This window comes from Aquila chrysaetos, chromosome 11 (assembly GCF_900496995.4).
Source record: "Aquila chrysaetos chrysaetos chromosome 11, bAquChr1.4, whole genome shotgun sequence".
NCBI classification, from domain to species: Eukaryota; Metazoa; Chordata; class Aves; order Accipitriformes; family Accipitridae; genus Aquila; species Aquila chrysaetos.
Window position 1 is genome coordinate 16,439,604 of NC_044014.1, and position 27,645 is coordinate 16,467,248.

The following is a 27,645-nucleotide window of genomic DNA, read 5'->3' on the forward strand; positions in this document are numbered from 1 at the left end:
GGATGACAGCAGGGGGAAAACAGGAAAAGAAGAGGTCCAACTTCATACCTCTGAGGGAAAGACAGCCCGTCTAGGCACCCTGCATCACACAAGGATCCTAGAGAGGGAATAAGCCCTAGTGCCACAGGAGGCCAGTGCCGTCCCTGCGGGCGGGCAGCACTTCACCAAGCAGCCCTGCACTTAGAAGTAGGAGCTCTGGGGTTCTGAGCAGACATTTCCTTCTTTTTGAATGTGGATGCACCACCGAGTCCTTGCCGTCCCAATAAAACTGCTTAAGCCACTGAGCAAAACAACTAAAAATAAAAGCATTTAATATGGGGTTTTCACATGAACACACAGAAAGGCAACAGTCTGAAACAGTACATACATAGCATATATAAATAATGACAAAGATTAAAAATACTTTGGAAACTATAGACTCTGGGAACAGTTAGTGGCTGCTCTGGGAGGAAGCATCCTTGTGAGTCATTGCACAGGGCAGACAAATGAGAGACATCCAAGCATGACTAAAACTCCCCTGTGCGTGTGAGACCGTGTGAACACATTGGGGACTGCAACAGCCAAGGGTCCTAGAGGCTGAGTCTGTTAGCCACCACCATCCTCAGCACAGGGAGGACAGCACCATGAGCTAAAGCCTAGGGCACCACACCCCTGCTGGGACTGCCCTGTCTGGAGACTGCACCCACCCCTTTGGCAGGGAAGGCATCTAAGACATGCAGAATGCCGGGCTGATGCCCCATAGATAATTTTTCTTAGAGCTAAGCAAATCTCAGCTGTGCCAGAAACCAGATGGAGTCCCTGAGCTAGAGCCTTCAATAAAGGGGTACAGCAGAGAAAAGAGTTATGTTCCTCTCACCTATACAGGAGCAGTGTATTTGGTCTTAGGAACAAGACTGCCTTGCCAAGCAGACACCCATACAGAGATATATGCCTAAGTAAGCTAGGAAGGATGGGATGAACAAATGCTTCACTCAGCAACTGCCCCCGATGCAAGTAAGAGCAGAGGTAGCAGGACCAGATCCAGCTCTCCTTGCACTGCCACTCAACCTTCAGCTCTGCCTCATCTCTGTACAGAGGCAAAGCTGAAATCCCCAGATCTCTGCTAGGAGTGGACTGCAGGGGCAGGGCAGAAGTGCAGTCAGCAAAATACATGGTGCCCTTCGGAGAAGGGCACATAGATGGCTTCGGCCTCCGGGGGAATGATTACAGACACATCCAAAAAGCACATACTAGTACCACAGCAAACAGCCTCTGCCCTTCCTCACAGCATCCTCGCCTGCCTGGTCCCTGAAGAACCAAAGCCCTTTCTTTGCTGCGACAGAGGCTCCTAACACCAACAACTCTCAACTCACACATCTACAGTCCCACTACTCCCTACGTTTTCAAGGCAGCTCCTCCCATTTGGGGTCAGACTGGGGACAGGCACCCCTGATAAGGTACCAGGAACATCTCTTTGGAAAGAGTAGCATGAGGCACATAGCTTTGTATCTTAAAAAAAAAAAAAAAAAAAAAAATCACTGTTAAAAAAAAAAAGTGACAAATTCCAGCTAAGCTGCACAGGGCTCCGATGCCCTGTTTTGACAGCTCTAGCCCGTTGGACTGAACTCCCTGCTCACATCCCAATATTCACACCTCCTGCCACCAGTTGTCTCAGAAAGCTGTCAAGGACAGAGCTCTAACTCCTGCCGGCTGCTGGTTCTTAAAGATTAGAAGACGATTATAATTGGATTCCAGAGATTATTTGCTTCACCAAGAAGGGCTGAGAAGTGTTTAGATGGTTCCCCAGCTGATTAAATCTTTATTTCACAGTAGTGACCCTGTGTGTTTCCTACCCCAGAGTGCTTGCAGACCTGTACTTGGCAAGACTGGCTTATGGGAGCACTTTAGCTTAACAAGGCAGCTGACACTGGCCAGCTGTGATGGGGGTTTATCCCATATCTAGATGGTTTCATCTCATTTCTGCAGCTCAGGCCAAAGAGCTGAACCCAGCTCCAGCCCTTTCCTGCAGTTTAATGACTAATCAGCCAGTTGCCTGACCAGCCATCCAGATATCTTGAGCCAAAGCCTCTGGCACCATTTGCAGATCACAAATGGCCAGAGCCCTCTCTCACCTCTTATGCTGCTGATGCTGTTCCTATGCTGTGCAAACAGCCACCAGACTCTGCCCACCCCAGACAACCCAGCTTCCAAAGGCTGGGCTGTCCTGCCCTGGACAGCCTTTACCAGCCTCCTGCCCCACTCAGCTTAGCCTCCCTGGGAGAATACAAAGCAGAGACACTCCTTGCTCACCAGGCAGAGCCCAGCAGCAGCACTGTGCCACAGAACCACAAAGGCAGTGAGCAAGGGCTGCCTCCAGCTCAAGCTGAAACAGAGGGATGAGTTTATTGGGGAAGCTGCTTTCCCCTGGCCCCACTTGAAATGATGGCACCCAGAGCCTCTCCTCTTCTCCCAGGCCCACCCTGTGCTCTGTACCGTTTGTGCACTCCAGCCCTTTGGGGACAGCAGGGCAAAACAGAGCCCACAGGAAGCAGAGGAGGGCATGGCTCCAGAAGAGGCCTGGAGGTAAGGTTAGCTGTCAGGATGCAGGTAAAGGTCAGAGTCCATCGTTCTCACTGCTAACAAAGGGGAGGGAGCAAAAACAAGCCAATGTGTTAAAAACTCAGAGCATAAAAGCAAAAAAATACATCCTAGCAACATTGCAGAGAAAGCTGGGAGTGCACACTGGGCCCCACAACGCACAGGGCTCTCCTTGTAAGCAAGCACTCCAGCTCTTCCTAGACCCAGCAGGTCAGACATGCTGCACAAGTTTTGGTTAGATAGTGGTTTGCCCCATAGTAGAATGAAATATAATTTATATACAGAAAGACACAAGTCCCTGCAGTCTTTGCAAAGGTCCAGTTTCAAGAGCGCTGCCATGTTGGCGAGGGTTGCCGTGAGCCTGCAGCACTCCCCTTCTCGTTGCAGCACATTATTCACAGCTTGTGAGGCTGGGCATTCCCCACCCATCCGTTGGTGCGAGGCAGTTCAGAGGGATGATGAATCCTTGGAAAGCAGGTGGGCTCGCATGCGTCTACAGGATTCCTGGACCAGAGAATTAGAGCAATTGAATGCTTGAGACACAGAATGCCATGCAAGAAAAGGCTGACATGCTGTCCTCCCCTTGCAAGGACCCCCCACTGGAATCTGCCTCCCACTCCTTTTACCAAAGCAGAGCACTAGACAAGAGGCAGTGAGCAGACAGGGACAAACACAGCAGTTGCTCTTGGGCTATACCAACCTCTCATCCCACTGCCACCACGACCGGCTGTTAGCACTACACTGTGCTGCCAGCTTCCCTCTGTTTCCTGTGACAGCCAGCCTGGCAGCTCACAGGTAGAAGGGCTGTACACACCTGCTCAGGTGAAACCTTCAAGGCCAGGCTTCCAGCATGCCAACTGCCTGCAGCTCAGCATGGAGCAGGCTGCTACAAGCCAGGGGACCTCAGCTGTCACAGAGCCCGAGACAGAGCCCTGCATGCATGACATCACCCCTGCAGGTCCCAGAGCCCAGCAGTCCAGGTTCCCCCCAGGAAGGAGAATGAGTGTGCATGTGTCTCACCTCTTTCCGCCCCTCCAAAGATTTCGGCTTCGCTTGGGACATGTGAGCTGGAGATCCACATTTCTGTAACTGGACAAGAGAGGGGAATAGGAGTAGAGACCTAGGGAATGAAGTGGCATCCACAGCCTTCCCTGTGAGCGGCCTGTACCACCAGAGAGAAGCTACCACCCAAATCCACTCTTGGTTTGTCTGGGCCATGGGACAGCCCTACTACCCACAGGCAGTTGCTGTACAACTTGCAGAGGAAGATGAGGGAGAGGGAAGGGGGCACAAGCCAATGCCTCAGGGCAGGAACACAGCCAGAGGGACAAGACTGGAGTGGAGGCCAAGTGCTGCCACCCCTGTCCCAATGCTGCCCTTGCCATCTGCTCTGCTCTCACAGCAGCTTCCTAAGACCTTATCTGACCATACAGAAGAAACTTGAAAACCTTCTCTTGGGCAGAGAACAGCAAGCAGCCCCACAAGGATCGCTGAAATGAGTGCCAAAGTTGCACTCACACTCCTCCCACCACATGCTCCCTCCACCAGCAGCTTCAGCGGTGCTGGGAGCAGTTCTTACCAGGTGGATATTTTCTTTGCTGACTCGCTCAGGCTCCGGTGTGGCATCCCTGCTCCTCCTCTCCAGGATAACCGGCGTTCCCAAAACCTTCCGCTGCCGTAAGAAGAGAGGGCTGTTGGCTAGTGCTTAGAGTGCAAAGTGAAAAAGAAAGGGAAGGAGCAGGATGCATTGCTGGTAAGCAGTTGGATGCTGGGAAAGAAAAAATGAAGCCAAGCTGGGACAAAGATTGCAAAGCAGAGCCACCTGAAATACCATGCCACTAGGCTGAGCCTGCCTGATTGTAAGGGGTTTGGGAGCTGACCTGAGGCCTGGCCAGGAGCCCAGCCTGTCAGAAGCAGGTACATGCTGCTGTGGGGCAGCCTACAGTGTGCTAACACCTGTGCTAACAGGCTAGACTAGACAACCAGCTTCCTGTCAGTCCTCATCTCATCTCAGGAAGCAACCAATCCTTCAGAAAGACGCATATATCCTACAGCCATGTGTTTCATAGGTAATTACACTTTATACTAGCAAGGCTTATTGTCACTGTGCTGCCTTTTCTGTCCCCAGTGGATCTGTGCTCCTTGGCAGCCAATACTTTGAACAGTCCCTACCCTTTGAGGGCCTCATTCAAGCCAGGGCAAGGCAGAAGCAAAGAGCAACATCAGAAACTCACAGCAGAGAGCCTGGGTCAGAGGCTGCCTTTACCTTAATGAGGCCACTGAAGGAGCGTGAGCGGGTGCGTCGCGGTGCTGGGGATGTGGGTACATCAGAGCCAGGAGTGAGAGCTGTAGGATGCTTATTAAACTAGGAGGAAACACGAGGGCAGTACGTTAGCACAGTTACTGTTACAGTTACACCAGTCTCTTGCTGCTGTATGCTGCTCTACCTGCTGCCCTCTGCCTAGAACTCAGTTTGTCTCTTCTGCACTCCAAAATGGAGGAGCAGCTCAGAGCTGCAGGGAGAAGAAAGCAGAGGAAGGCCACATCTCCCATCCAGGATTTACAAGGAGCTTGGGTGTGAGGCTGCTTTGTGCTGGCTACCAGATTAGCCAAAAGCAGCAGGTGTTGGAGCAGAAAGGGGGTTGGGCAGCAGCTGGAGGCTGGCAGCCAGGACTGGTGCTGACCATATCAACCAGTCTCTGTCTGGAGCAGCAGGTTGGCTGGGAATGCTCGTGGGACTGAGAGGAGACCAGTTTGTCCACTCCCTGCAGGCAAGAGGGGACAAGACTTTTCCCTTTCTGAGGGCAGAAACTCAACAATGCTGCAATCAGGACTGGGGAACTGCTGGCTGGCAAGTCTCTGGCTTGGAAAACAGACAGCTCAAAGCACAGCTTGGTGGAGCAAGCTCCAGTCAGCCACATCCAGGACAAGCAGCCTCCTCCCCTGCCTTCTTACAGCTCTGCCCCTTACACAGCCCAAAGCCCACTCTCCCTAGCCTGCCCAGGACTAGGAGCAGCTCTCAGGAAGGCCCTGCCTTTAGCCCTGAGCCCCAAATTGTTCTGACAAGCACACCCCAAAGATATCTTTCCTCCCCACACTACCTGCCGGATAAGCTTCTTCTTCTTTGCAGAGTCAGGCATATTGTGGACATGGCGGAAGAGCTCCTTCAGTGCCTCCTCTGTGCGCTGCTGGGTCTCCTCCTGATGGCAAGTGTCCAGCCGACTTCGCTTCTGAGACTTGAGGGGCTGCAGCTCCTTCGAGCCAGGAGACGTCAGCAAATCCAGGTCGTCCTGGGAAAGTGGAGACAGCAGTCGCTTGCCATGCTTTAATCCAAATGAGCCACCCATCTAAGCCAGGCTGGGAAGAGTCTCATGAGCTGCCTCAACCCCAGTGAATGCACAGGGCTGTGTTTTCCCTACCCCTCTGCAGCAGCACTGCACCAGCAGGCCCTGTGCCAGGAAGAGGTGACAGCAATACAAAGGTGACCCCATTGCTTCTTCCCTCCCCTCCCGGATGCCAGCTGCAGAAGCCCTTCCAGGCTTGAGAAGGGTCAGTGCAGCTCCTTGCAATGCATCTTCCTCTTCTGCAGCTATATGAGGCAGGGAAGCATTTGCTGGCAAGACACAGACAAATCTTGTCCCAGCGGCAGCAAGTAGCCTTTATCCCAGCCCCTCTTCCAAGCAGCCTGGCCACGGCAGCAGGCGCATCTGTCTGTCTGGAAGGCACAACCCCATGAAGGAGCAGGTGCTGCATGTACTGGGCACAGGGAGCAGGTTTGCTGCTAAACAGGGGCTGGTAGCTTTCCCTGTGCTTTTGATTAACAGATGCTCCAACTCTGCCCAATTTCCCTAATGCAGCCGCCTACACTACTATACCATATGGTTCCCTCACTCCTGCTCTCTGACAGATCCTCTTTCATGACTTGGTTTGTTTTCAGCTTCTTTCACTCACAAGGGTCCCTTCATAGTATCTACAGCCTCTGCCCTTTCCTGGAGGGCAGGCGCTGCATTTACTGGCCTTACCTTTGATGTGTGGGCTCTGGATCCCAGATAGTGCAGCCTGGCACACTCCCGGATATATGCTGGGGCCTGTGACAACGAGCAGAGAAAAGACCAAATGTATGTTTAGTCCTGGGGCAAGAGTGGCCCCAGCAAGAGGTGCTCTTCAACCATACCACACAAGCTACTTCCATCAAGACTCAGCTGTTCAGGGCAGACAAACCAATGGGATTTCATGTCCCCAGTGCAGTCCTTGTTCGTGGTTTCCTTTTGATGCAGGCAGCCAGCACAAGTGGAACACAGAGTAAGAGCAGGAACGTTTTCCAAGCAATTCACCCAGCTCTGAGCTGGCCAAACAGGGGCCTGACAAAGAAGGCATAAGGGGAACTTTCTATGGGAGGACTCTTTGCAGAGAACAGATGCCTACAGTGACCAGGAAGGTCCTGAGAAGTCGAGACTGCCTGTTGCAGAAACACTTTCTTGGAGGAACCTGCAGAAAGCCCCATGCTCCTGACTGTCCTACCACAGCACCCCGCTCTGAGCTAGACCGAGGCCCAAGACTGCAGGCTGTCACTGTAGCTGCAGTGGGTTGACTACCACTTGCAGAGAAGTTCACAACTAAATGACCTGCCATATTAGGGATTCAGCTCTTGGCAGCACTCATCCAGGACAAGCCCCTTCAGTTTCCTTATCCTGCCAGAACCCGGGGGGAGCCTGGTCACTACCTGCCCCCAGGAACCAGGCTTCCCAGCTGGGCAGCAGGTGCTGGGTGTCCAGCAGAGGGTGGTGTTACACTGCACCGTGCTTCTGACCTGCCCAGGCACAAAGCCACCTCCAATGCCGTCTTCCTCCTCCTGGGCTGCCTGCCCAGCAAAGACCTCCTCCCTAGTCACTAAAGGAACAGTTTCTTGTAGAAATCCTCCTTCTCCTACTGCAGAACAGAGCACCCAGAATATACACTTGACATATGGGATATGTCTGGACAAGGGGCATTCAGTCTCCTGCTGAAGGGACAGGGAGAGCAAGACCCCAAAGTGCACTTACCTTGAAGAGTTTCTGAGAATGTTTGATCATGAAGGTCACTCCATTGTTTAGCTTCGTGATATTCTCCTGAAGGTCATTTGCTGTCACCTGGCAAGGGGACACAGCCAAAGGTGCAGCAGTTAGAAGGGAAGGAGGAAGGGTCTCTGCTGCCCTTGCTGTCTCTGGGACATAGGCACACATAGTGCCTCAGCAGGAGACCTGCTCTGAGGAGATGAGGAGGCAGGGCTCACAGCACACTAAGAAGCAGAGCTCACAGAGCCAAAGCTGCTCCAAGAGGAGGAGAACTAGACAAGTTTGGGGCCAAATAGTTCACCAGCAGCACAAGAAACCTTGCAGAGATCTGCAAGGTTTGTCTGGAATAGTCCTCCTTAAAAGAAGCAGGACTCTGCTGTGCTTTCAATTTTACTGAAAAAGATGAAGCATCAGTTGCAAATGAGACCTACGGCAGGTCTGGGCTGAACACTAGGACTGAGTCCTGCCAGGAAGGTCCACCTCACCATCCCAGCCTCCAACTCTCACATCACTGTATCAATACTTAATCTTCCCATCCTGGTTCTTCCCCTGTAGGCCTGCCAAGCCTCTGCTTTCTACCTTGCAATATCCCACCCGCAGATGCTGAGGCATTGCTCACATTTCTGGGCCATAGGATGTGGGGTGCAAACATCAGGGCAAGATTGTGGGCAGACATCTTGTTCTTGTCTTGCTTCTTGGCGGTCTGGTAGAGCAAGTCCAGCAGCAGTTTGAGCAGACTGCGGTTGGGCGCAGGAAGGATCAAAAAGAGCAGCTGGAGGGCTTCAATTTGGCGCTCTTTGTCTGGAGTGCTGGTCTTATTCCCCTTCTCATCAAACAGCGTCAAGTCTGCCAAATCACAAGGCAGAACATGAATGACATGCATTACCTTCCCTAACAGCAGGCCTATTGCAACCACTTACACTTCCCTCTTCATATGCAGATCTCCAAACTCCTGCACAGTTCTTGGCCCTCCATCTCTCTCCCCCCAGCTCCCAAGCTCCCCACCTGATGTGTTAATCTGTGGTATTCATCTCACAGGACAACACAGTTGCTAAGAGTTGTGATGGGTTGAAGGCAAGATGGAGGAAGTTCACAGAAGGTAGTTCAGTAACAGTTATTAAGTATATAGAAACCACACCTCACTCAGGAGACCCCCCAGACTTAAACCAGATGGAATCCAGGTTACCAACACGGGCTCCACTCCTATAGGTATCTGTTTATTGCTGGAGAGAGAAGACTGGGCTAGAGAGACTTGGTCTGATTACTTAGGATTTTCAGTTCCAGTCGTTCCACCATTAGGCTGAGATGGCAGGAAGATTCCTTCTTACCCTACCTTTAAGGATTACACTTTTGCAGCCTAGCGTGTGGCTCTGTAGCATTACCAGCTTTCTAGGAGGCTAGTTCTATTCCCTCTGCTCATCACTGCCTCTTACTGCTCACTCACCTGCAATTTTGAGATGGGCATGGAAGTGCTTGTGTGTCAGCAGCGGCTCTGGTAATTCACCCAGGAACATCTTAAGCAGGGTGGCCACATCATTGGAATGAAACTCCCCAGAGTCCAGGTCAATATCTGTACCACTGTTCAGAGCATCCTTTAGGATCTGTTGCCTGATGCTGTTGCCTGGCACCCGAAACAAGCCTTCTGCTCTTAGATCTGCTTGGCAGAGGGGAGAAAAAAGGCCACCGATTAATCAGAGGCTGATTCCCATTTTCTTACTAAAGCAGTTCCCTCCCCTTTCCAGAGCTTGACAGCAAACCTCAGTGAACTGCATTCAGAGACATGACTTCAAGCTGGCTCCCATCAGTAGAAAAAGTCCATGCACAGAGGGAAAGAGAATAACACATCTGCTAGGCAATTCTGGGGAACAGCCACCTAGTGCAGCCTCAAACTCCCGCTGCTGGAGAGCTCAGAGCTTTTCACTCTGTCTGCACCAGAGACCCGAGGTGGGCCAGACAGATACCCTTTGGGACAGGAAGACAGCAAGACAGAGTGACTTACTTTTGTGCAGATACTCGATTAGCTGGGAAACCTGTGCAATGCCTTCTTCTGTCAGCGGTGAGCCAAACACCACCCCTTTATCTGCAGAACAGAAGATAATGTCTTCAGGCAGCTCAGAACCCAACAGCCACAGAGATGACTGGTCCCCAAAGAACAGGATCTCAGGATGCAAAGACCCGTGCCCCAAAATGCTAAGGGTGAAGGTCACAAGGACTTCCACAGATGTGAGATATCACAAGCACTCCCAAATACGTCACTTCATCTCACCATGCTATACTTACAAGGGCTTCATCACCCTGCTTCTTACCTCAGCTTAATTACAGTTTTTATCAGCTAAAGCAAACATTCTCTAGCTCTTGAAAAGAAAACAACACCAGAACAGATGTTTCAGTTTTAAAGGGCATATCATCTACAATCCTGGACCTTATGGGAACAGCAAATAGGAAGGGCAGATGTGAACTGCCCAGCTTGGACTGCCCAGATGTCTGCCACATTGGCACACTCCACACCTGGGAAGGAAAGTCCAGATTAATCCTCACTGTGGCTTGACAAGGAGTGGAGCAGAAAGAAGAGGTGCAGCTATGTGACTATGGGAGAGGGGAACAAGCACCACTGGGGAGAACAGACATGATCTGACTGGCTCACACTGGCCTCCTTTTCAGGAATGGGTAATCCCTGGAATTCCCTGATCCCAGTGAATCCCTCTGCCATGTCAGCTGCCCTGGCCTGAGTAAAGTATGAAGGCTGAACAAGGAAGAACTATACAGAAAAAAAAAGAAAAAAAAAAAAGAAAAAAAAAAGGAGAGCAGCAAAGCAATGAGCTGGGCCCTTCTCCATTTGGAGCACTGACAGCTCCTCTCACTCCTGGAGTTTGCTTTCATCTCATGGGGCTGTTACAGATCGGGCATGAGCTGCCAGCTCCAGAACTCCAGTAAATAACACAGGCTACGGCTCCAAAAGAAGATAGAAGCAACTGAGCTGAAAGAAAGGTGATCCTTGCATGGGAGGAAACATTAGATGAGAAGCCCATTTAACTGAAAGGCACTTGTTGAACCAGTGCAGAAAACGGTTCTTGTCCAGAGAGGGACTTCCCAGGTAAGACAGTGGTTATCCAGCAGGACAGCATTTTCTAATAAATGCAGTCTTGCTGGTGAATGGCTTTTTCCATCAGATACACACAGGCAGCATGCTCTGTCCCTCAGAAAGCTGAGGCAACTCCCAGGGGCTTCACTGGCAGCAACCAGAGCCCTGAGCACCGCTTCTTCCCTCAGATACATGTAGGTTTTTGACTGCAGCTAGAAACAAGATGCTGGATAGACTATACCACAACATGCCGACTGGGACTGAGAACTGGAACTAGGTACAGAGCTGGTTCGTCCCACCCTTGCACTTAGCCTTCAAAGAGCCAACAGATTTAAGAAAAGAATATTCCTCCCTTCTCCGTGACCAGACTGCCAGGAGCATGGGCCACTTCTGAGGGCAAGCTGGGCATTTGCACCCCACCTCTCTGTGGCTGAAGATTTCCCTCCTCATTGTTACAGCTGATAGCCCAGCAATCCAAGCAGTGCATTGGCTGGTCTGATAAAAGTTGTCTCCCCCTCAAGCTTTCTCCTGCCTTTTTTTCCCCCTCATAGCATGTTTTGATTTTACTAGCTTTTGGTCTGTTATACTACAGATCTTACTGTTCTGTGGTGTTGATGCTCACAACATGTGGGAAAGACCTGGTTAACCCTATGCACTTCTCTAACAGCCTTCCTGTACAACTAAATTTATTCCACCTGAAGAATGTTCCACTTTCTTCCAGGGCTTCTGAAATACATGGTAAGCCACCAGGAACTCCAGCCTCCTGTTAAATCAAGAACTTTCTGACCTCCCTCTGATAAAGTGCATGCTTCAGTCTTGCAGGAGAAAGGAAGGCAATGTGACCTCTTGATCCAAACATAAGAGCTGAAAGGCTTGAGTGCAAAGGGAGAGAACAGTTGGCAAAAGATTCTTGTCCTTGAAGAAAACTAAACTCATTAGACATTCAACAGATAGAATCAATAGTGGCCAGGAAGAGAAGAGGAAAATACATCTCCTTGAGACATGCAGGGCCTGAAAAATTCAATTTACTTTTGAAGTCAGAAGTTGATATCTGAATGAGAATTTTATTCTCAAAGAAACTTAAAAGCTGTGTCTGGAGAATGGATGCTGAGTTACGAAGGCTCAGATGTTATTGTACAATTGCTTCTCAAACTAAGAAGCAGCATGAGATTGAGTTTCCTGATGCTCAAAGAAGTTGTAAGTATTTGCAGTTTGATCAGCTCTGAGGTCTATGGTCCTTGGCCTCTGGCTTTGAAGAAATAAAACCCGTTTGTTCTAGCTGGTCTATAACACGAAGAAAAACAAATTACGGCTCCAAGATGAAACACACAGTACATGAAACTGATTTTCTCTGTAGGCACAAACTTCTTTTTCTCAGAGTTTGGCCAAGGAGTTCACAGACAGTGCCTGTCAATGCAGAGAGACACTGCCATTGCAGCCTGGGAGTGCAGCCAGCAGACTTGGAAACATCTGCTAGCTGTAGCTGTAGTGAGACACATAGCCATGGAGACCTCTGAATGGGGGAAGGCGGAGCTCTTGGGGAAGAGAGCTAGCAGGAGATGTCATGTGTGATAAAAGCAGTGCTCCAGCAGGATACAGATAATTTAAAAAAAAAACAAGCTAGAGAAGGCTCACAAGCCCCTGTTAGAAGGTTTTGACAAGAACATGGAAGTTTCCATACACACTAAGAAAACACTTTCAACTCAGTTACTCACTCGCTTCTGTTTGTCAAGTGGCAAGTGTCTGAATTTAAGGTGACCTGCTTCTCTCCCGGAACAGAGGCAGGAGCAATAGCAGGTATAAGCACAGTCTAACTGCAGTTTGGGAGCAGCATGAAGACCTGTTATTATGGAGCAGCAAGGTTAAGTCATGGCAATATTGAATAATTCTCACCTAAGTATGCTAAAGGACTTGATCTGCAGTATTTGATTTTCCCCTGCAGTGCTGTCCAGCCCAGGGTGAGTATTTCTACCAGGGTTCCCACTGGGTGAGCCAGGAGTGGAGGGCTGAAGCCAGCACAAGATAATTGAGCCTGAACAGTGGGGTTGCAGAGCTTGTCCTTATGAAATACAATGGAGGAATAGGTTTGGTAGAATCAGAAACACTTAGAGAAACTATATAAAGGTTAAAGAAAAAAAAAAGCCATATTCGGACATAGCAATAGCTCCCTTCTCAGAGATACTCACAATAGCAGAATTGCTCAAAGGAAGGGGAAGACTAATTAGAAGTGTTCAACCTCAGGCTGCCAACATCTGAAGACAGCTACCCACAGCTTCTCTGCCAGCAGACAGCCAGTCTAGCTAGGAAACCAGAGCTGACGAGGGATGTGAGAGGTGCCCAGATGGAGGCAGTTTCTGTCTAGATGAGTGAGAAGGTTTAACTGAACTTATCAGGAGAACCAGGCTCCCCTTGAGTGTGGGCAGAGGTGGGAGAAGGCACACATACACCTAGAACACCCTTTTAGTTACAACAAAACAGAGTGGTAAATGCCAGCCAGTGAAGAGGAGAGGATCTGAACACGACTGTGCTCAAAAGCAAATCTCAGACTTCTGAGAAGGGGCCTGGGGCTACTGTTTCATAACCAAGACAGCTGAACTTGAAAGAGAAGATAAGAATAGTCAGTTTACCAGAGGAAAACTGCAGCTGAATGCATGTCTCAGAGAAAATGTCATCTCCCAGGGTTGAATCTGGGCTTGAGCAGTCAGTCTGCAGAGCTTTGTCACTGACTCACTGGATTGGGATGTGGATCAGAGTGGCACTGGCATTTGGATGGGAGATGCTTACAGATTTCTCAGCTGCACAGACTAGACCTTGGGACAGCAACTGGAGGAGACAGTGGGCCCTGAGTGACGTCAGTGGCCTGGAAAACCTGGGCATTATTGTTCTCTGTGGAACCTGATGCTCTCAGCCTTTACTGAAATTCCATCACTTATGAGGAAAGCTAATGAGCTAAGGAAAACAGAGCATGGACTACCATGGACAAACAAGCAGAGAGACGAGGACACCTTGGTGTGTATTGGAAAAACCTGCAGCTTGTTCAGGCACCCCTCTCCAGCTCAGTGCTATCCACAGAGCCGGACCAGAAACACTCAGGGACCAAAGCTGTATCTCCATGGTGTGTGCTGCACTGAGCAGCAGCACAGTGAGTAGCTAACCCACTGAGGCCAACCTGACATAAACCACAGCAATAATCCCCAGAAGAAGGGTACTCTAGAAGTGGCAGGGCATTTCCCAGATGAACCTCCTGGTCTCCGTTTTGCTCCTTCTCGAGGTGGCAACCCCAGGGATTACAAACCTATAGTATTAAGCATTCAACACAAGCTCAAAACAACAGGCCTACACTGAAAGTTTTGTAAACTACATGTAACAGATGATGACAGTCAGCATCACCCTAAAGGTGGGCACCAGACATCATGCCATACTCACCCTTGCGCTTCAGAGACATCAGAGAACGAAAAAATCCAGAGGCTGTGCTGTTTGCCCCAGGCAGCTTTGGGTCCTCCTCTCCCATTAGCTGGGCCAGCTCTGCCCCAGGCAAGTCAATGAGCCTGGTAATGTTGCTGACAACAAGCTCAGTGAACACCTCTGGTTTTTCATGGCGCAGCTTTTCCACAAAGAAGTCAGGATTGAAGATGATCGGCTGGCTGCGGAGGGAGGAGTCATTGCAGATGACAAAATTGCAGATGGCATCACTGAAAAAAAGGAAGGAGAAAAAAAAAAAATACAGTAACTCCTCATTGCTTTGTTTTTTTTTTTACAGACAGCTGGTCTGCCCTGAAGGAGACATCTGCTGACACAGGAGCTACCAGTTTACACCAACAGCACTGTCTGTCTTTGGTGAACTTTCAGCACAGCACAGTTACATTTCCCTTTGGAGCAAAAACATTCCTGGCCTGTTTGTACAACACAGCCCAAGACTAGCACTCCATAGCGTGATGGTAACATATGCAACACATGGCAACACCCAACTAAAACTTTCACTGTACCTACATCCTACTTGTTCAGGCACATATTTTACATTAACTTACCACTCAGTCATAAATAAGTTTGGTTCTGTCTCCCTTCCTCCCCAGAAATTCACTCCCAGTGGCCTGAAAGTCTAAATCCCAATATAAATTTTTTCATGGGCAGCTTATACTCATCAATTCCCACTGCCATTCTGTCATCCCTACTTTCCTATCAACAAATAGATAGTTCCCATGCCCTAGGACTTTAAGATCACAAACATGCAATAATACTGACCCACAGTTCTGCTAGGGATGTGGTCAAATGCTCCCAGGTGACAAGCTGCCAACTCTTTGGTTACTGCTCTCTGCCAGCTACGATAACTGCCCAGCTATGCACTCTGGAGCAAGTCTGGAGTGAGTGTGAACTCATCAGTATTAGCACAAGCCATGCCAGATCAGTCCTTGAGGAACCCCTAGTAACCTTTCTCCTAGAACATCTCTTTTCATCTTAGCCAGTTCTTGCCTCTTCTACAGGCTGAACTTTATCCGAATTCCCCATCCTTTACTGATGCCTACTTTCCCCATTTCATAGCTTCTCACGTGGCATGGGAAAAGGGGTGCACCTGAGACACTGGTCTGCTAAGGGTTATCTATAACAGATACTTAGCCCTACCAGAGGTTAGGTAAGCTACATTTACCATGTCTAAAATAAAAATAAAGAGTTATCAAAGAGATATCTCAGGTTAATCAGTGCTCTTAATGCTCACACTTAAAGCTTATCCCAATTTCCATCTACCTCTAGGTTTTCTATTACCATCTTCCCACCACTGTTTCAAACACTTGCACACTTCTGAAGTCAAGCCCACAGGCTAGAGTTACCTAGCTTGCTTCTCCTGTCCCTCTTTTACTTAAGTGAGGATTAGCGTCATTATTCTCCAGTCACAAGCTACTGCCCCGATGTCATACTTGGCTACAAAGTGCTGGCCTGGCCCTGCAAGTTGGTGTGCCAGTTCTTCCAGGGCTCTGGGTGGAGGCTGCCTACCCACCCAGCTTGCACACACTGTGTGCTTTCACTGCAGGACATTCCCCAGTCCTTTAACCATTCTTGGGCTCTTATATATTACTTTCCTTTCCACTTTTTCAACATCCCTCCTCAGCTGTGAGCTCTCACTGAACACCATTTTCCAACAGCAGCTGCCAAGTGCACAGGTAACAGAAATGCTGCATTCCTGCACCAGGGATCACATCAGTCCCTTAGGTATGGTGTGGCACCTGGGGAGAAGCATATGCTCTGCCAGTCACCCCTGAGGCCACCAAAGGCTTTCCCTCCAAAACAGGCTTTCCCACAGAAGACTGGAGCACCTTGACCTTCCTCTCCTCTCTGCTGAGGGGTGGAGGCCACGTCACCATGTTCGGACCACGCTGGGCATCTGTGCTCACTGCTCATCATGCCTGCCAGCGAAAGTATTTGCAACCCCCTGGACCTTACATCCATTGGTTCAATTAACAGAGCACTTCTGCTACTAGTTCAGAGATCTCAGCAACTTATTGTTCTGATGTAAATCGACATTAGCTAACGAAGGGGAGGACATCAAAGCACATACTGGCAAGTTACCTGAACTCCACCCCGCCTTTACATAGTATCTGTGAACCCAAGAGTTATCTGAGCTACTGCTGTACATCTTTGACCTGCAAGACCATCTTGGCGTGATTTCCAGGATGCATGATCAGAATAAAAGAATAAAAGCTGGGACTCAGACTCTACAAGGAGAAAGATACTTGCTGAAAATCAGAGGAAAACAGGCTCTCAGCAACACTTGCATCGTGAGAATCCACATGAAACCCTCTCCCCTTGCCACTGCTCTCCACACATGTCAAAGACTCCTTCAAGAGGATGGAGAGGAGGAAGGTCTGCACGGCAGACTACAAGGCAATCTGCCAGGTCATCTAAAATTTTAGAAAGCTCTTAAAGGCTCCCAGCTGCATGGCTCAGAGTGGCCTAGCAAAGCATGCTGCCGACTCCAAATGGGGGCCATATTTTTCTGAGCACCTCCCAGCCTATTTTTCAGCAGTTTATTATCTGCAATAAATCAAGACCGAAATGCAGCAACTTGGTACCAGCTGCCAAAAAGCAACTGCCAATCGATCTGATCATATTCGCATTTCATTGCACAGGGCTACAATGCACAAACAAGTGCCAGCTCTGCCCATAATGTGGAGCAAGCCCTCTGCCTGAAACCCATGACAACTCATTCCGTGGCAATACAGATCCTGAGAAGGGTTAATAGCAAGTGTATAGGCCCAGTGACCCTGCCTGCAATGATCCGTGCACTGTTATTCACTCACTAGCAGTTTTGTTTCCCCACAGAGAAGATATGCAAATACTTTGCAGCAGTTACATCAAGCATCACAGATTATCTGCTCCCTCTGACAACTAGATATCTAGATTCAGAAAAAGAAAATTAAACAATTTTGTCAACTAGAACTGACTGACATGACTTCTCTGCACAGCCATTGTTACAAGTCACACAACGTTTAACAACATTTAATGCAAAAATACATAGAAAAAAGTAAATTTCTTACATGAGTGCTGAGAGCTTTTGGAGAGGCATTAGGAAGCAGAGACAGGGAAAAGAACTTGCTCCTTGTTTCCAGCAACAAAAGAAACCTGCCTGTCCCAGTACAGCCTATGCAAATTCCACGCATGCTACGAGACACAAGGGCGCATTATTGGGTCTGAAAGGCCCCCTTGGCACACACTGGGCATCAGCCTTCACACAGAGACAAAACAGAAAAGAAAAGCTGGACAAATTGATTCATGTCTCTTGCCAAAGGCTGCGTAGCTGGAGTTGAACGGCAAATAATTCCTACATAGAAACCAGGGTTTTGAATTAGGACCAGCGTGGTATTAAGTGCTCTCCACCTGTATCCAAGAGGAATCCACAAAATAGCCCCAAATCTACCCCGTGTTTGCCATGAGTAAAGCCATGCAAACACATTCCCAACAGCATCCAAGCACAACTGATGTTACGGCACTGGCAGGACAATAGCTGAGTCCCTTAACTGCACAACCCCATGCCCAGAAACCTTGCTAGAAACACTCTCTGCCCCTGCCTTTCACACTTTTAGATCCTTTCAGAGACAAAGCACGTAGACTGGCCCCTCCAGAACTGGACACAACACCTGGCCGTTGCTCTTTGCTACCATTACTGTGCCACCATGTGCCGTTCATCCACTTCAGGCTTCCCATTCCATGTTTCTCTGGATTCCCATCCAGTTTCGCTGCCTGCCACAGCTGGGACCAGCCTTGTATACTCTTATTGTGGTATGGCACTTCAATGAGCTACTTAATTTTGAAAGGTCACTTTATTAACAGCTCTTCCTCGCACAGAAAATTTGCCTTTGTATCATTATTGCTAATCAAAATGGAAATGTGAAGCAAACCCCTATTTCTGAGCAAAGATAAAGCCCCCACTGGCTTTACACACAATAACCCTGCCAATCCTCACTGCTGCACACACTATAACCTTCAGAAAAAGCCATGTACCCCATCTGCTGTTTTCACGTTAAAAAAAGGAAGATGGATGTACTCTACCTACACTCACAGTTTATATAACAGCAGCAAAGGGGAGACAAACATGTATTCAGAGAGCTTATTGCCTTTTTTTTTTTTGCTTTGCTTGCAATTACAGTTATATTTTCTATATGCTGTGATCTCAGATTGCTTTACAACACGTCAAAAGACGATAAAATAGAGGAATAAATAGCTTCCTCCCCGATCCCATGAATAAAATCAAAACCCAATGAATAATAAAACCTTGTACTAATAGGGTTGTGATTAAGACAGCAGATTAAAAAAAATGGGTCCTATATTGTGCTGAGATTCTTGCCATTCTAGTATCTTTTAGAAGCGAAGCCTGTGATCCCACAGCCAAGTCACAAAGAAAGCTGTCTGTCACACACAACGTTCTTGCTTCAGGCATGACAGCCCCATCATTTCATGGGGAGTGGATGGTGCAGGAGGTCAAAATCATGATGGATCAATTAATCCCTAAGGTAACTAGATCCAGGCCAGGGAAATGCCTTGGAAACTAGGACAAAAATGAAACTTTAACTGGCAAAACCTGGTGATTAAACCTGTGGTGCAAAAGCTGTGCAAGCAGGCGGATTAGGTCACGTGGCAGCAAGCTTGCATTCAGATAGGTGAGACCTAACTGTTTTAGTGGCTTTTACAGATTTTATATTGTTCTAACTCCACCCACTTGAAGGCAGAAACAGGTTCAAGCAACACGAAATAGAGCGTAAGGAGAGCACAAGTAAGCAAGAAAGAAAAGGAAAAGGTACCTTTGGGGCAAGGCATTAGCTGTGTTTGTCTAGCTGGGAAAGTGGAAACACTAGAACCTGCAGATTTCAGAGGAGCCTGATGTACCTAATTCAGTGGGCAAAACCCATCTTCAGTGCCATTTTACACACTTGGTGTCTCGTCACTAGGGAGCTAACACTTCAGACATACCACAGTAGGTGAGTTTAACCATAGAGGAGTAAAAGGATTAAAGATCTTTTGAAAATAAGGCAGATAATAGAAGAAAATCTCCCTCTATAATAACAAAATGTTTATAGACTATGAGAAAGAGCCAGGCTGCTACCAAATACTGAGAGCAGGGTGATAAGCAGTCAGTGCTAAAGAACACAAAACATGAGCAATTCTTTGCCTGGCTAAGCACAAAGGGAGTCGGGACAGATGCGCACAGGCTCGTATTTCCCCAGGGAGAGAGAAGTAGCATCGTTTCCTATGTTGTGCCAGAGTAAGGAATCAATTAACGAGGATGTCTGAAGACAGTATTTCCAGAGCCAGATAGGAGCCATCCCAGATTTTGCAAAGAGATGAAAGAACCATACTGGAATTATGTGGAATCATTTTAAGTACAAAAGGACCAGAAGACAAATTATTTCCTAGATTAAAAAAAAAAAAATTAGAAGTAGTCTAATGGGAATGGACTGCGGAGACCTTAGAAGTGACTTCACAGTTAAGGTTGCTTTGAGGACTGTACTTCAGACTGACATTCTTGTAAGATAGCGTAACAAAGATCACATTCAGGCCTCAGATTTGACACAGTAACTCTTCATAGGATGACTGATTTGCCTCTGAAAAACGTCAAGAAAAACATGCAGCAATTTTTGCCTAGGGTTATACTCATAAGGTCTTTAGGGGCAGAATCCTTTTGTGATGAGTACACAGTGCATAGCACAGTGGATGCTGATCCTTGCCTACCGTCTCCAGACTTAATACAAGTAAGCCATACTAGCTAACACTGCCTTTTTAATTTTTGCTTTGCTTTCTTCACATTTAAACAGCTAACACAGAGTGATTCAGCCTTTTGGCTATGGGAACCAGGTAATAATATACAATTTAAACAGCAAGGAGCTGGGGAAGAAAGCTGCTATTATGTGATGGCAGCCTGTGCTGGACAACCTGGAACTAACATAACACCTGGCCATCTTTTGGCCATCGGATAAATTGGATATCCAAGTCACTGCTATAATCTATGAATTCAAATTCTGTCTCAGTAAAGGACTCAAAGCAGACCTTGGCAACATAGGGTGCACATCTGTGATGTGAACCTGGAGAGGGACCTATCTGGGAAGATAAAAGAGTTGGAGGGGGGCAGAAGGGGAAGCGTGCTTTGGAAGAAACTGAAAATGCAACATATTGCCAGTGTCAAAGAAAACTGCAGTAGCAAGGCAGCTTGATATATGTGAAACCTCAAGAAATTTACATTTCAGCATGAACTTTCTCAAGTTTGACCTCAGTGAATTCTTTCAGGATATCTTTAGTAATAGCCACTGGAATATTTTAAAGTCAACAAAGCAGTACTTCAATTAGCCATCACCACAACATCAGAGCATCCAGATGCCTTCTAGTGCTAGAAGAAGGAAAAGAACTAAGAGGCACCTTAGAGAGGAACCGCATGTTCACTGCGGTGCTCCTCACCAAGTCTCCTTCCCAGCACCGCCACCACAGCTCTGGATGATCCCACGCTGTGCAACAGCTCAGCCTCCTACCCAAGACTCCGTAAAAAATGCAGAAACACAGCTACCGCCAGAAACCCAGTAGTTTTACATTAAAGATCTGCAAGCTTATACGTCTGCCTTAACATCAGAATAACACAGTCTAACAGCATTAAATAGCAATGCTGCTCCAATTTTCATGACGTTCAATGCAGTCTAAAGTTTATGTCTTTATTTTAATATAAACCCCTACTGGGAGCAGCAATAGAAAAGGAGCCTTAGATCCAATCCTGATTTCACTGAAACCAGCACCAAAACTGAATCTTTTTAGATGGCAGCAGCTGCCTCTTCTCGTTACTGATCTATTCACTTTTATCACTGTGGCACTGGGAACCTTGGTCACAGCTGGGGACTCCACTGTGCTCCATGCTGTACAAACACAGAACAAAGGCAATACCCTGTCTTTAGAGGGCTGATAGCTAAATCTGAAATGAATGCTGGAGGGACAGAAAAGAGGAGGAATCCCAAGAGAAGAGGCAGCAGTATCAGTCAGCATGACTGATATAACTGAACTCTGCCAGCTTTTCTGTAGACACTATTAAAAAGGAGGGCGAGGAAGGACAGGAAAAATAATCAGGTCACACTGCAGATATTTAGAAGAAATCCAGCTTCTGCATGAGGGGCAACATGGGACTGAGCACAAAGGAGCTAGTTTGAAAGCTATCAGGCAGGGACGGCTGGGATGTGGGGCTGAGGAGGGAAGAGCTGAGCTCCAGGCGCTGGCTGGGAGCCGCTGACGAGGCAGAGACAACAGGGCAGCAGCAGTGCTGGGTAGCCGGAGGAGCCTGACAGCACTGCAGGGCACTGTGTGGCCACATCTGGACCCCCACAGCAGGGTGAGAGGGTTGCAGCCCGAGGAAGCCCTGCAGCCACTTCCCACCACCCAGAACATGCCGGGCAGGCGTGCTGCCTCCTTCGGGAGAAGGTCACCAGGGTCTGGGGCTAGTCCCTATAGAAACTGTATTGATGCATTTTCCCTGCCCCAGTCATATAGTTATGACAAAACAATGCATCTTTTTTGCTTTATTTTACTAATTTAAGCCATTTTCTTTGTGAATAACATGCTATAGATCTGAGGTACCCTCTGGGGCCAGGTGTTATCTGCCCAGAATGCTGTGTCCCTTGTCTAGGACAGGGATTTCGGCCCTTTTCTCCCCATGCACTGCAGAATTCCCCACCATGACCTTTGACTATGAGTCTAACGAACTGCAGGGACACCTCCTCTTCCCATAGACCCTAAGACTTTTCTTGTGTAATCTAAAATTCCTTACTGAACATCTGTCCATGGACTCTCGCCAACTGACTGCTGTTCAACTTCATCCAGATCCCAGGTAGGAAGCGTCTTCCCACTTTTGCCTGTTTGGTCCCTAGCTGGGTGGACTGCAAGGTCCGCAGGTGTCTGCTATATCCCCGAAGTGTGCCAATGGGTACTTTCCCACTGCGAACAATGATAGCATTCCCTTACTCTCCTCATTTTAAAATGTCTTTAACTTCTTTACTTCCCCATTTTGAGTGTACTGGAAGTTAATAAGAGGCATAGCCCAGTCCTACCTTTACCTCCTTGGACTCTAGCACTCAGAAATTGGTGCATGCACCTCTGATAGTTGCCCTTACACTTGAAGATAAGAGCCCTAAGCATCCTTCAGAGGCAGGGAAAAATGCAGTTCAGAGACTAGCAAAGATACACCATGTAGATGCTTCTCAGTCCAGTAGCTCCAAGCCAGTGTCCAGGTCAGAGCAGAATTACCATCTATAAAGAGGAGCCCCACAGCAATCAGGTTTATTTCTAACATTAAAAAAAAAAAAAAAAAAAAGAAATCACACAAAAACAGCACAGCTAAATTAACAAGCTATTGTAGCAACTAGTCTGGGAACTCAGAGCAACCCAGTGAAGAAGGAAGGATGTTTTCCTCCAGCCCTCCCACGGGATGATAATCACCCAAAATTGGTAGCACCAACTGGTGCCCAGAACACATTCGGGAATCCCATCCATCAGCTATCAGCGCTCAAGCAAAGCGTTGCAATTTGAGTATAGTGTGCTGTGTGGCACTCACATGTTCACTTGACTGCTGTTGTTTTTTCTGGACCTAGGGGATACCAAGACCTGGGTCAGGACCCACAGCCAGCTCCCAACAGTACTGTTGGGTGAGATTTTGTGGTCACAGCCTGGCAAATACAGAGAACAAAGGTACTCTGGAAGTCACAGCTCTTGTTTTTGTTCGTTACACTTTTGTAATTCTACAACACTCCTTCGCTCTGGAGGTGCAATGGGCAAGCTGCACGCTTACATCTGTATTTTGTATCATGGTGGTGTTTGCAAAGCATGAGAGCACATAAAATCCCTTCTCATCACCAATCCTCTGCAGACACCACTGAGTATGTCAGAGGCCACATCCCATGTTCCAGATGTGTAAACTCGCACAAGCTGGAATTGAAATGAGGCACACCTGGATGCACGCCAGCATTTAAATAAGCTGGTGACATCTGGTCAGGGCTGCTGAGGCACACAGATAAACAGGCTGGGCCAGACACAGAGCAGCACAGCATGCAGTACCAGAGAGACAGAGATGCACAAAGCAGCCCAATTAACTCACAAAACTGAGCAGAATGGGGGCCTACTGCTTTTGAAGGGGATTTGGGCAGGCTAGGGTATCAAAAACTGGAATATTGTACACAGATGCCAGAATTCATATGACAATAACCTATACTGTCACTTTATGCAACTCTCCCGTACTGATCAGAAACTGCTTCTCTTCCCATCCCGCCTGACAGGTCATCTCTGTCTGGATTCACGTGGTTTCTCTGCAGAGCCCAGGGAGCTGCTCCAGGGGCCGCTCAGGAGGATGTGGAGTGGCACATGCGTGAGAGGAGAGCTCCAGCCACCCCTGAGAGCTTGTGAAGGATGTTCCCTAAAACGCTTGCTGCTCTCCAAGGCACAGCCAGCCGTAGCATGCTTGTCTCCTGCTATATGACAGCTCACGAGCGGGGCTGTAGGAATGCCAATATGGAACTCCCAAACCATAAAGCTACTTTTCAACCTTGAGTCTGAGCTCCAGAAAAACAAAAAGGGAAACTAATGCTAGGTCCCCCGAGAACCTCCTGCCTCTGAAAATCAGAGCTGCCACATTACCACTTGAGAAGAAAGGATCTTTTGGCTGGACTCCAAATTATTAGAGCTTTATAGTCCAAAAGCAAACACATTAGAAGTTCTCGTAAGGCAGCTGGCAGGCAATTATTTAAGCAGCTTATCACATTCCCTACTATCTACAGTTTCTGAAAAAAATTATGAGGAAACTCTAGATAGCTTAATTGCAATTACCTAGCATAGAGGTGAGAAAGGCCAAGGGCCAGGGAGTGAGGCTGTTGCACCTTGGAGAAAAGGGCCCAATGCTCTTGTCAGACACAAGGGTAAGTGTAAAGCATTACCAGGATGAGAGGCCAGGAACACACCAGACCCGTGGAGCTCTGAAACAAAGGGTCAGCCAAATTTATCACACCACCAGGCCACAGTTCCTCCCATTTCTCAACCCGTGCTGGCTCCAAGACCCCTATGACTTGGGAACACAGGAACCCACAGTGTCAGTCCCCAGTATCACAGCACAGTTTTGGTGAAAGCCTGCACAAAAGCAGGACAGCAGGTCTGTGCCTGAACCCAGCAGAGCATAGACCAAGGAAAGGGCCTCGGCTCCCTATTCCTGTCTCCAGCTAAAGAACAAGTGAAAATGAGATCCTGCCAAAAGAGCTAACTCTGAAACAAGTGGAAAATTCAAGGCCTCAGCTGCAACCAGGAGCCTAACCCAGCATACAGAGGGACAGTATTTCCAAGAGTAACTTGACTTCAGTGCAACCATTAGATATTAGCCAACATTTCCATGCTGCCCTGTCTCCTTCCCATCTGTTCCTGCCACTTATTAAACCAACACACACTGAAGACTGTTGACCTTTAAGACAAGGAATTTGATTTCCCAGCACAGTGGCCAGCACTCAGCGCTTCAGTTTCAGACTGAACTGAGTGCCCAGGCACCTTTAAAGGAGTGTTAACGAAGCCTGGTGACATTTTCATATGCATGCAAATGTGCACACAGCAACAAGGCAATGACTAGGCTGGCAAGGAGATCCAGACGCTGCTTTGGGCTATGTGGGCAAGCAATGCTCCCCCTTCACGCAAACAGACAATAAACTGAAGCGTAGCAGAACAAGGATCCCGTTGTCCAAGCCCATCCCAGGCCCCGGATGAGGACAGGGTGTTATGTGCAAACATACAAAAATGCAGCAAATGCAACACAGCCTTGATTTCGGGTCCGGATGTGCACCTGACAGAGCTTGAACTGAGTACGGGGTTAAACGCAAGTTCCGACTTGGCTTTAACTCTGGAATCAACCATTTTTTCTGCATGACCCTCAGCAAGTCACTGACTTTTTGCCATTAAGTCATGTTTACAGTGAACATTTTCCTATTTGCAGTAAAACATAGATGGCAATTGTGTCTCCTTTCATTGCCTGTTTACAATGTGAGCTCTTAATGTCCAGTTGTGCAGTGACACACTATCAAGCCAGTTTAGCAATATGCCTTAAGCCTTTTACCAGCACATCCTGCCTTCCAGGCCCATGGCTTTTTCCCTTCCGCTCATCCCACCCTTGCCATATCAAACGGCCAACAAGAACACTGAGTGCCTGGCAAAGCGCTTAGGTGCTGCTTGAATTGAACATTAAATGCATTCATTAATCAGACAGATGTTTCTCTTTTGAAATTGAGCACTCGGGCACACTGCAATCATCATTCTCAGTTATGAAGAGCCAGGCAGAGGTTAGAGAGACCACAAACAGAAGAGAGATGCACACAAATCATCTTTTGTCATGTTCAGTAACATTTGGTAAGGAGGTTAAGACAACCAGCTTTCGTTTCTAATCTTTAAGTCAGCATGCTATAAGACCACACGCACAGCATGCAAGCTTTACTAGCTAACTTGCACTTCTCTCCAGATGAGAGGAAATAGCAGCAAAAGCACGGTCGTGGAGCATACTTTAAAAAAAGGAGCATACTTTAAAAAAAACAAACAAAAAAAACCCCAAGGAAGCTTTGTGGTCTTTGTGGTAATAGACCTGCAAAGCAAGAGATCGATTTGCTAGCGCTACCTGTGGGTGACAGGAAGCGTTGGAGTAAAACTTGTACTTCAGGCTTTGCTTTAACACAATCCCTTGCAGGGGGAGGGGAGGGATAAAGAGCTGGGGAATTACATCCTAAGGACAACTGTCAGCATGTAACAAATGAATGCAGTCATTTGGACTGATCCAGGCCACGTTTAAAATGCTTTATCCAAAAGAGTGTTGTAAGTATCAGCTGCACAGAGCATACTCATCCCTTGACCAGGTCTAGCATTTTAGGCACTCCCTGCTCAAACATGCCACACTGACCACCATCTCTTCATCCCTCCTTGCAGAGCAATGCTCTGCCCCAACCCAGCAGTACCCCCAGATTAGCACAGCAAGTGCCATCAGGATGGGTCCCACTCAGCACAGAATGGGACAGCACCACTGTGAATCAGGCTGGATACGCAGCATCAGCTCTCAACTGTATTTATTCTGCAAGTCCACAAGAATTACCACTCAAAAGGTACTCAGTTTGCAGCTCCATGCTGCACATGCCAGGGGGGTGTGGGGGGGCGAGAGATATTACAGCCTTTTAGCAGTCATCCGACAACACTATTCCAATGAGGTGCTCATACAGTCTCCACTATTTTATTGGCAGCAATTACAGAATGGTTATGCATGTAAAAGTACATGCTAAAGGTGAATTACGTGAAGCTGACATTGTACGTGTCTTTAGAAAGCAAGAATAACGCATGTAGAGTGGACAAAACAAGGGAGAAAGAGGGCTGGATGCGAAGCAAGTCTATAGAGTGCCATCACGCTACCAAACCCTGCAACTGCCAAGTGCTCGGTATGAGGTCTCGCTTTGCGGCTGCAGAAATGAGCCAGCCTAGTCACAGCACGCCTCGTATCTCTGCAGGCAGCGAGCGGCTGCGCCAGAGCAGGGGCAGAACCGAGAGGCAGGCACTTATCTTTGCTAACTTAAGCGCAGGGACACACTCCCCTATGGCGCAGTCCCCCCGCCCGAGGGCAGGCGGTTTGGAGCGGGATCTCTCCCCTGGCAGGAGGAGCGGGCGGCGTTTCCCCTGCAATGCAGCACAGGGACGCTGCAGGGAGCGCTCCCCAGCCGCTGAACGCACGGGGACGAGGGAACGGCGGCACCGAGGTGCCCCCACCGTCCCACCCCGATCCACGCCCCCGTCCGTCCCGCGGGGCGAGCGAAGGTGCTCGGCGGGCAGCGACACCTCCGCCAGGGGGTCGGGGGACCCCGGCCGGGGGAGCGGCTGCCCCGCCGCAGCAGGGACGGCGAGGGCCCGGCTGGCGGGGGAAGCACCGCAATGGGCGGGCCGAGGCCGAGGTGCGCCGGCCGGTGCCCGCCCGCCCGCCAGCAGCGGGCTGCGGACGGGTGCGGAGTGCCCGCAACGGGCCGGGCAGCGACCCGTAACGGGGTGAGGGGCCGGGGAGAGCGCCCCGCCGCCGCCCCGGGGAGGGGGTGAGGTGATACCGGTCCCTGGGGACGGAGGGGGCCCGCTCTTACCTGCCGCCGCGCCGCCCGCCGGGCGCCGGTGCTCCCGCCGCCATCTCATACCTGCCGCTCCGCCTCCCCATTGGTCCGCCGCACCACCCCTCGGCCCCGCCCCGCCCGGGAGGCGCATCGCCGTTGGCTGTAGTCGGCACCACCCCCGCCGCCATTGGCCCGTTCGAACGGGCAACTGCCGATCCGCGCGCACGACGGGGGGGGAGGGAAGGGGAAACGGCGGGCCGTTCCGCGCGCGGCATGCTGGGAGTTGTAGGCCGGCGGCGGGCTCGGCGGGGCGCGCGCGGAG

At 49.0% G+C, this 27,645-nt stretch overlaps 1 protein-coding gene across 2 annotated transcripts; it reads right to left on the minus strand.

Annotated features, from left to right (window-relative positions):
• Window positions 1-294: 294 nt before the first annotated feature.
• Window positions 295-27,417, minus strand: ARHGAP19 (Rho GTPase activating protein 19). 2 transcript variants are annotated; one of them, XM_030031231.2, is made up of 12 exons: window positions 27,357-27,417; window positions 14,140-14,405; window positions 9,631-9,711; window positions 9,076-9,285; window positions 8,251-8,477; window positions 7,620-7,706; window positions 6,600-6,665; window positions 5,679-5,867; window positions 4,844-4,942; window positions 4,157-4,249; window positions 3,598-3,666; window positions 295-3,081 (listed from the first exon to the last, which is right to left on the minus strand). In XM_030031231.2, the coding sequence occupies exons 1-12, from the start codon at window positions 27,398-27,400 to the stop codon at window positions 3,025-3,027; spliced, it is 1,488 nt and encodes a 495-aa protein (XP_029887091.1). In that variant the 5' UTR covers window positions 27,401-27,417; the 3' UTR covers window positions 295-3,024. The 2 variants fall into 2 exon arrangements, with proteins under 2 accessions (XP_029887091.1, XP_029887092.1); XM_030031232.2 differs by lacking the exon at window positions 27,357-27,417 and adding an exon at window positions 17,244-17,364.
• Window positions 27,418-27,645: the final 228 nt, after the last annotated feature.

Coding starts and splice junctions, on each gene's coding strand:
- ARHGAP19 (XM_030031231.2), bottom strand. CDS start 27,400: ATGGCGGCGGGAGCACCGGCGCCCGGCGGGCGGCGCGGCGGCAG. Junction 7,707..8,250: donor ACATCCTATGGCCCAGAAAT/GTGAGCAATGCC, acceptor TCCCCTTGCCAG/GTGACAGCAAATGACCTTCA. Junction 6,666..7,619: donor ATTCTCAGAAACTCTTCAAG/GTAAGTGCACTT, acceptor TCGTTGTCACAG/GCCCCAGCATATATCCGGGA.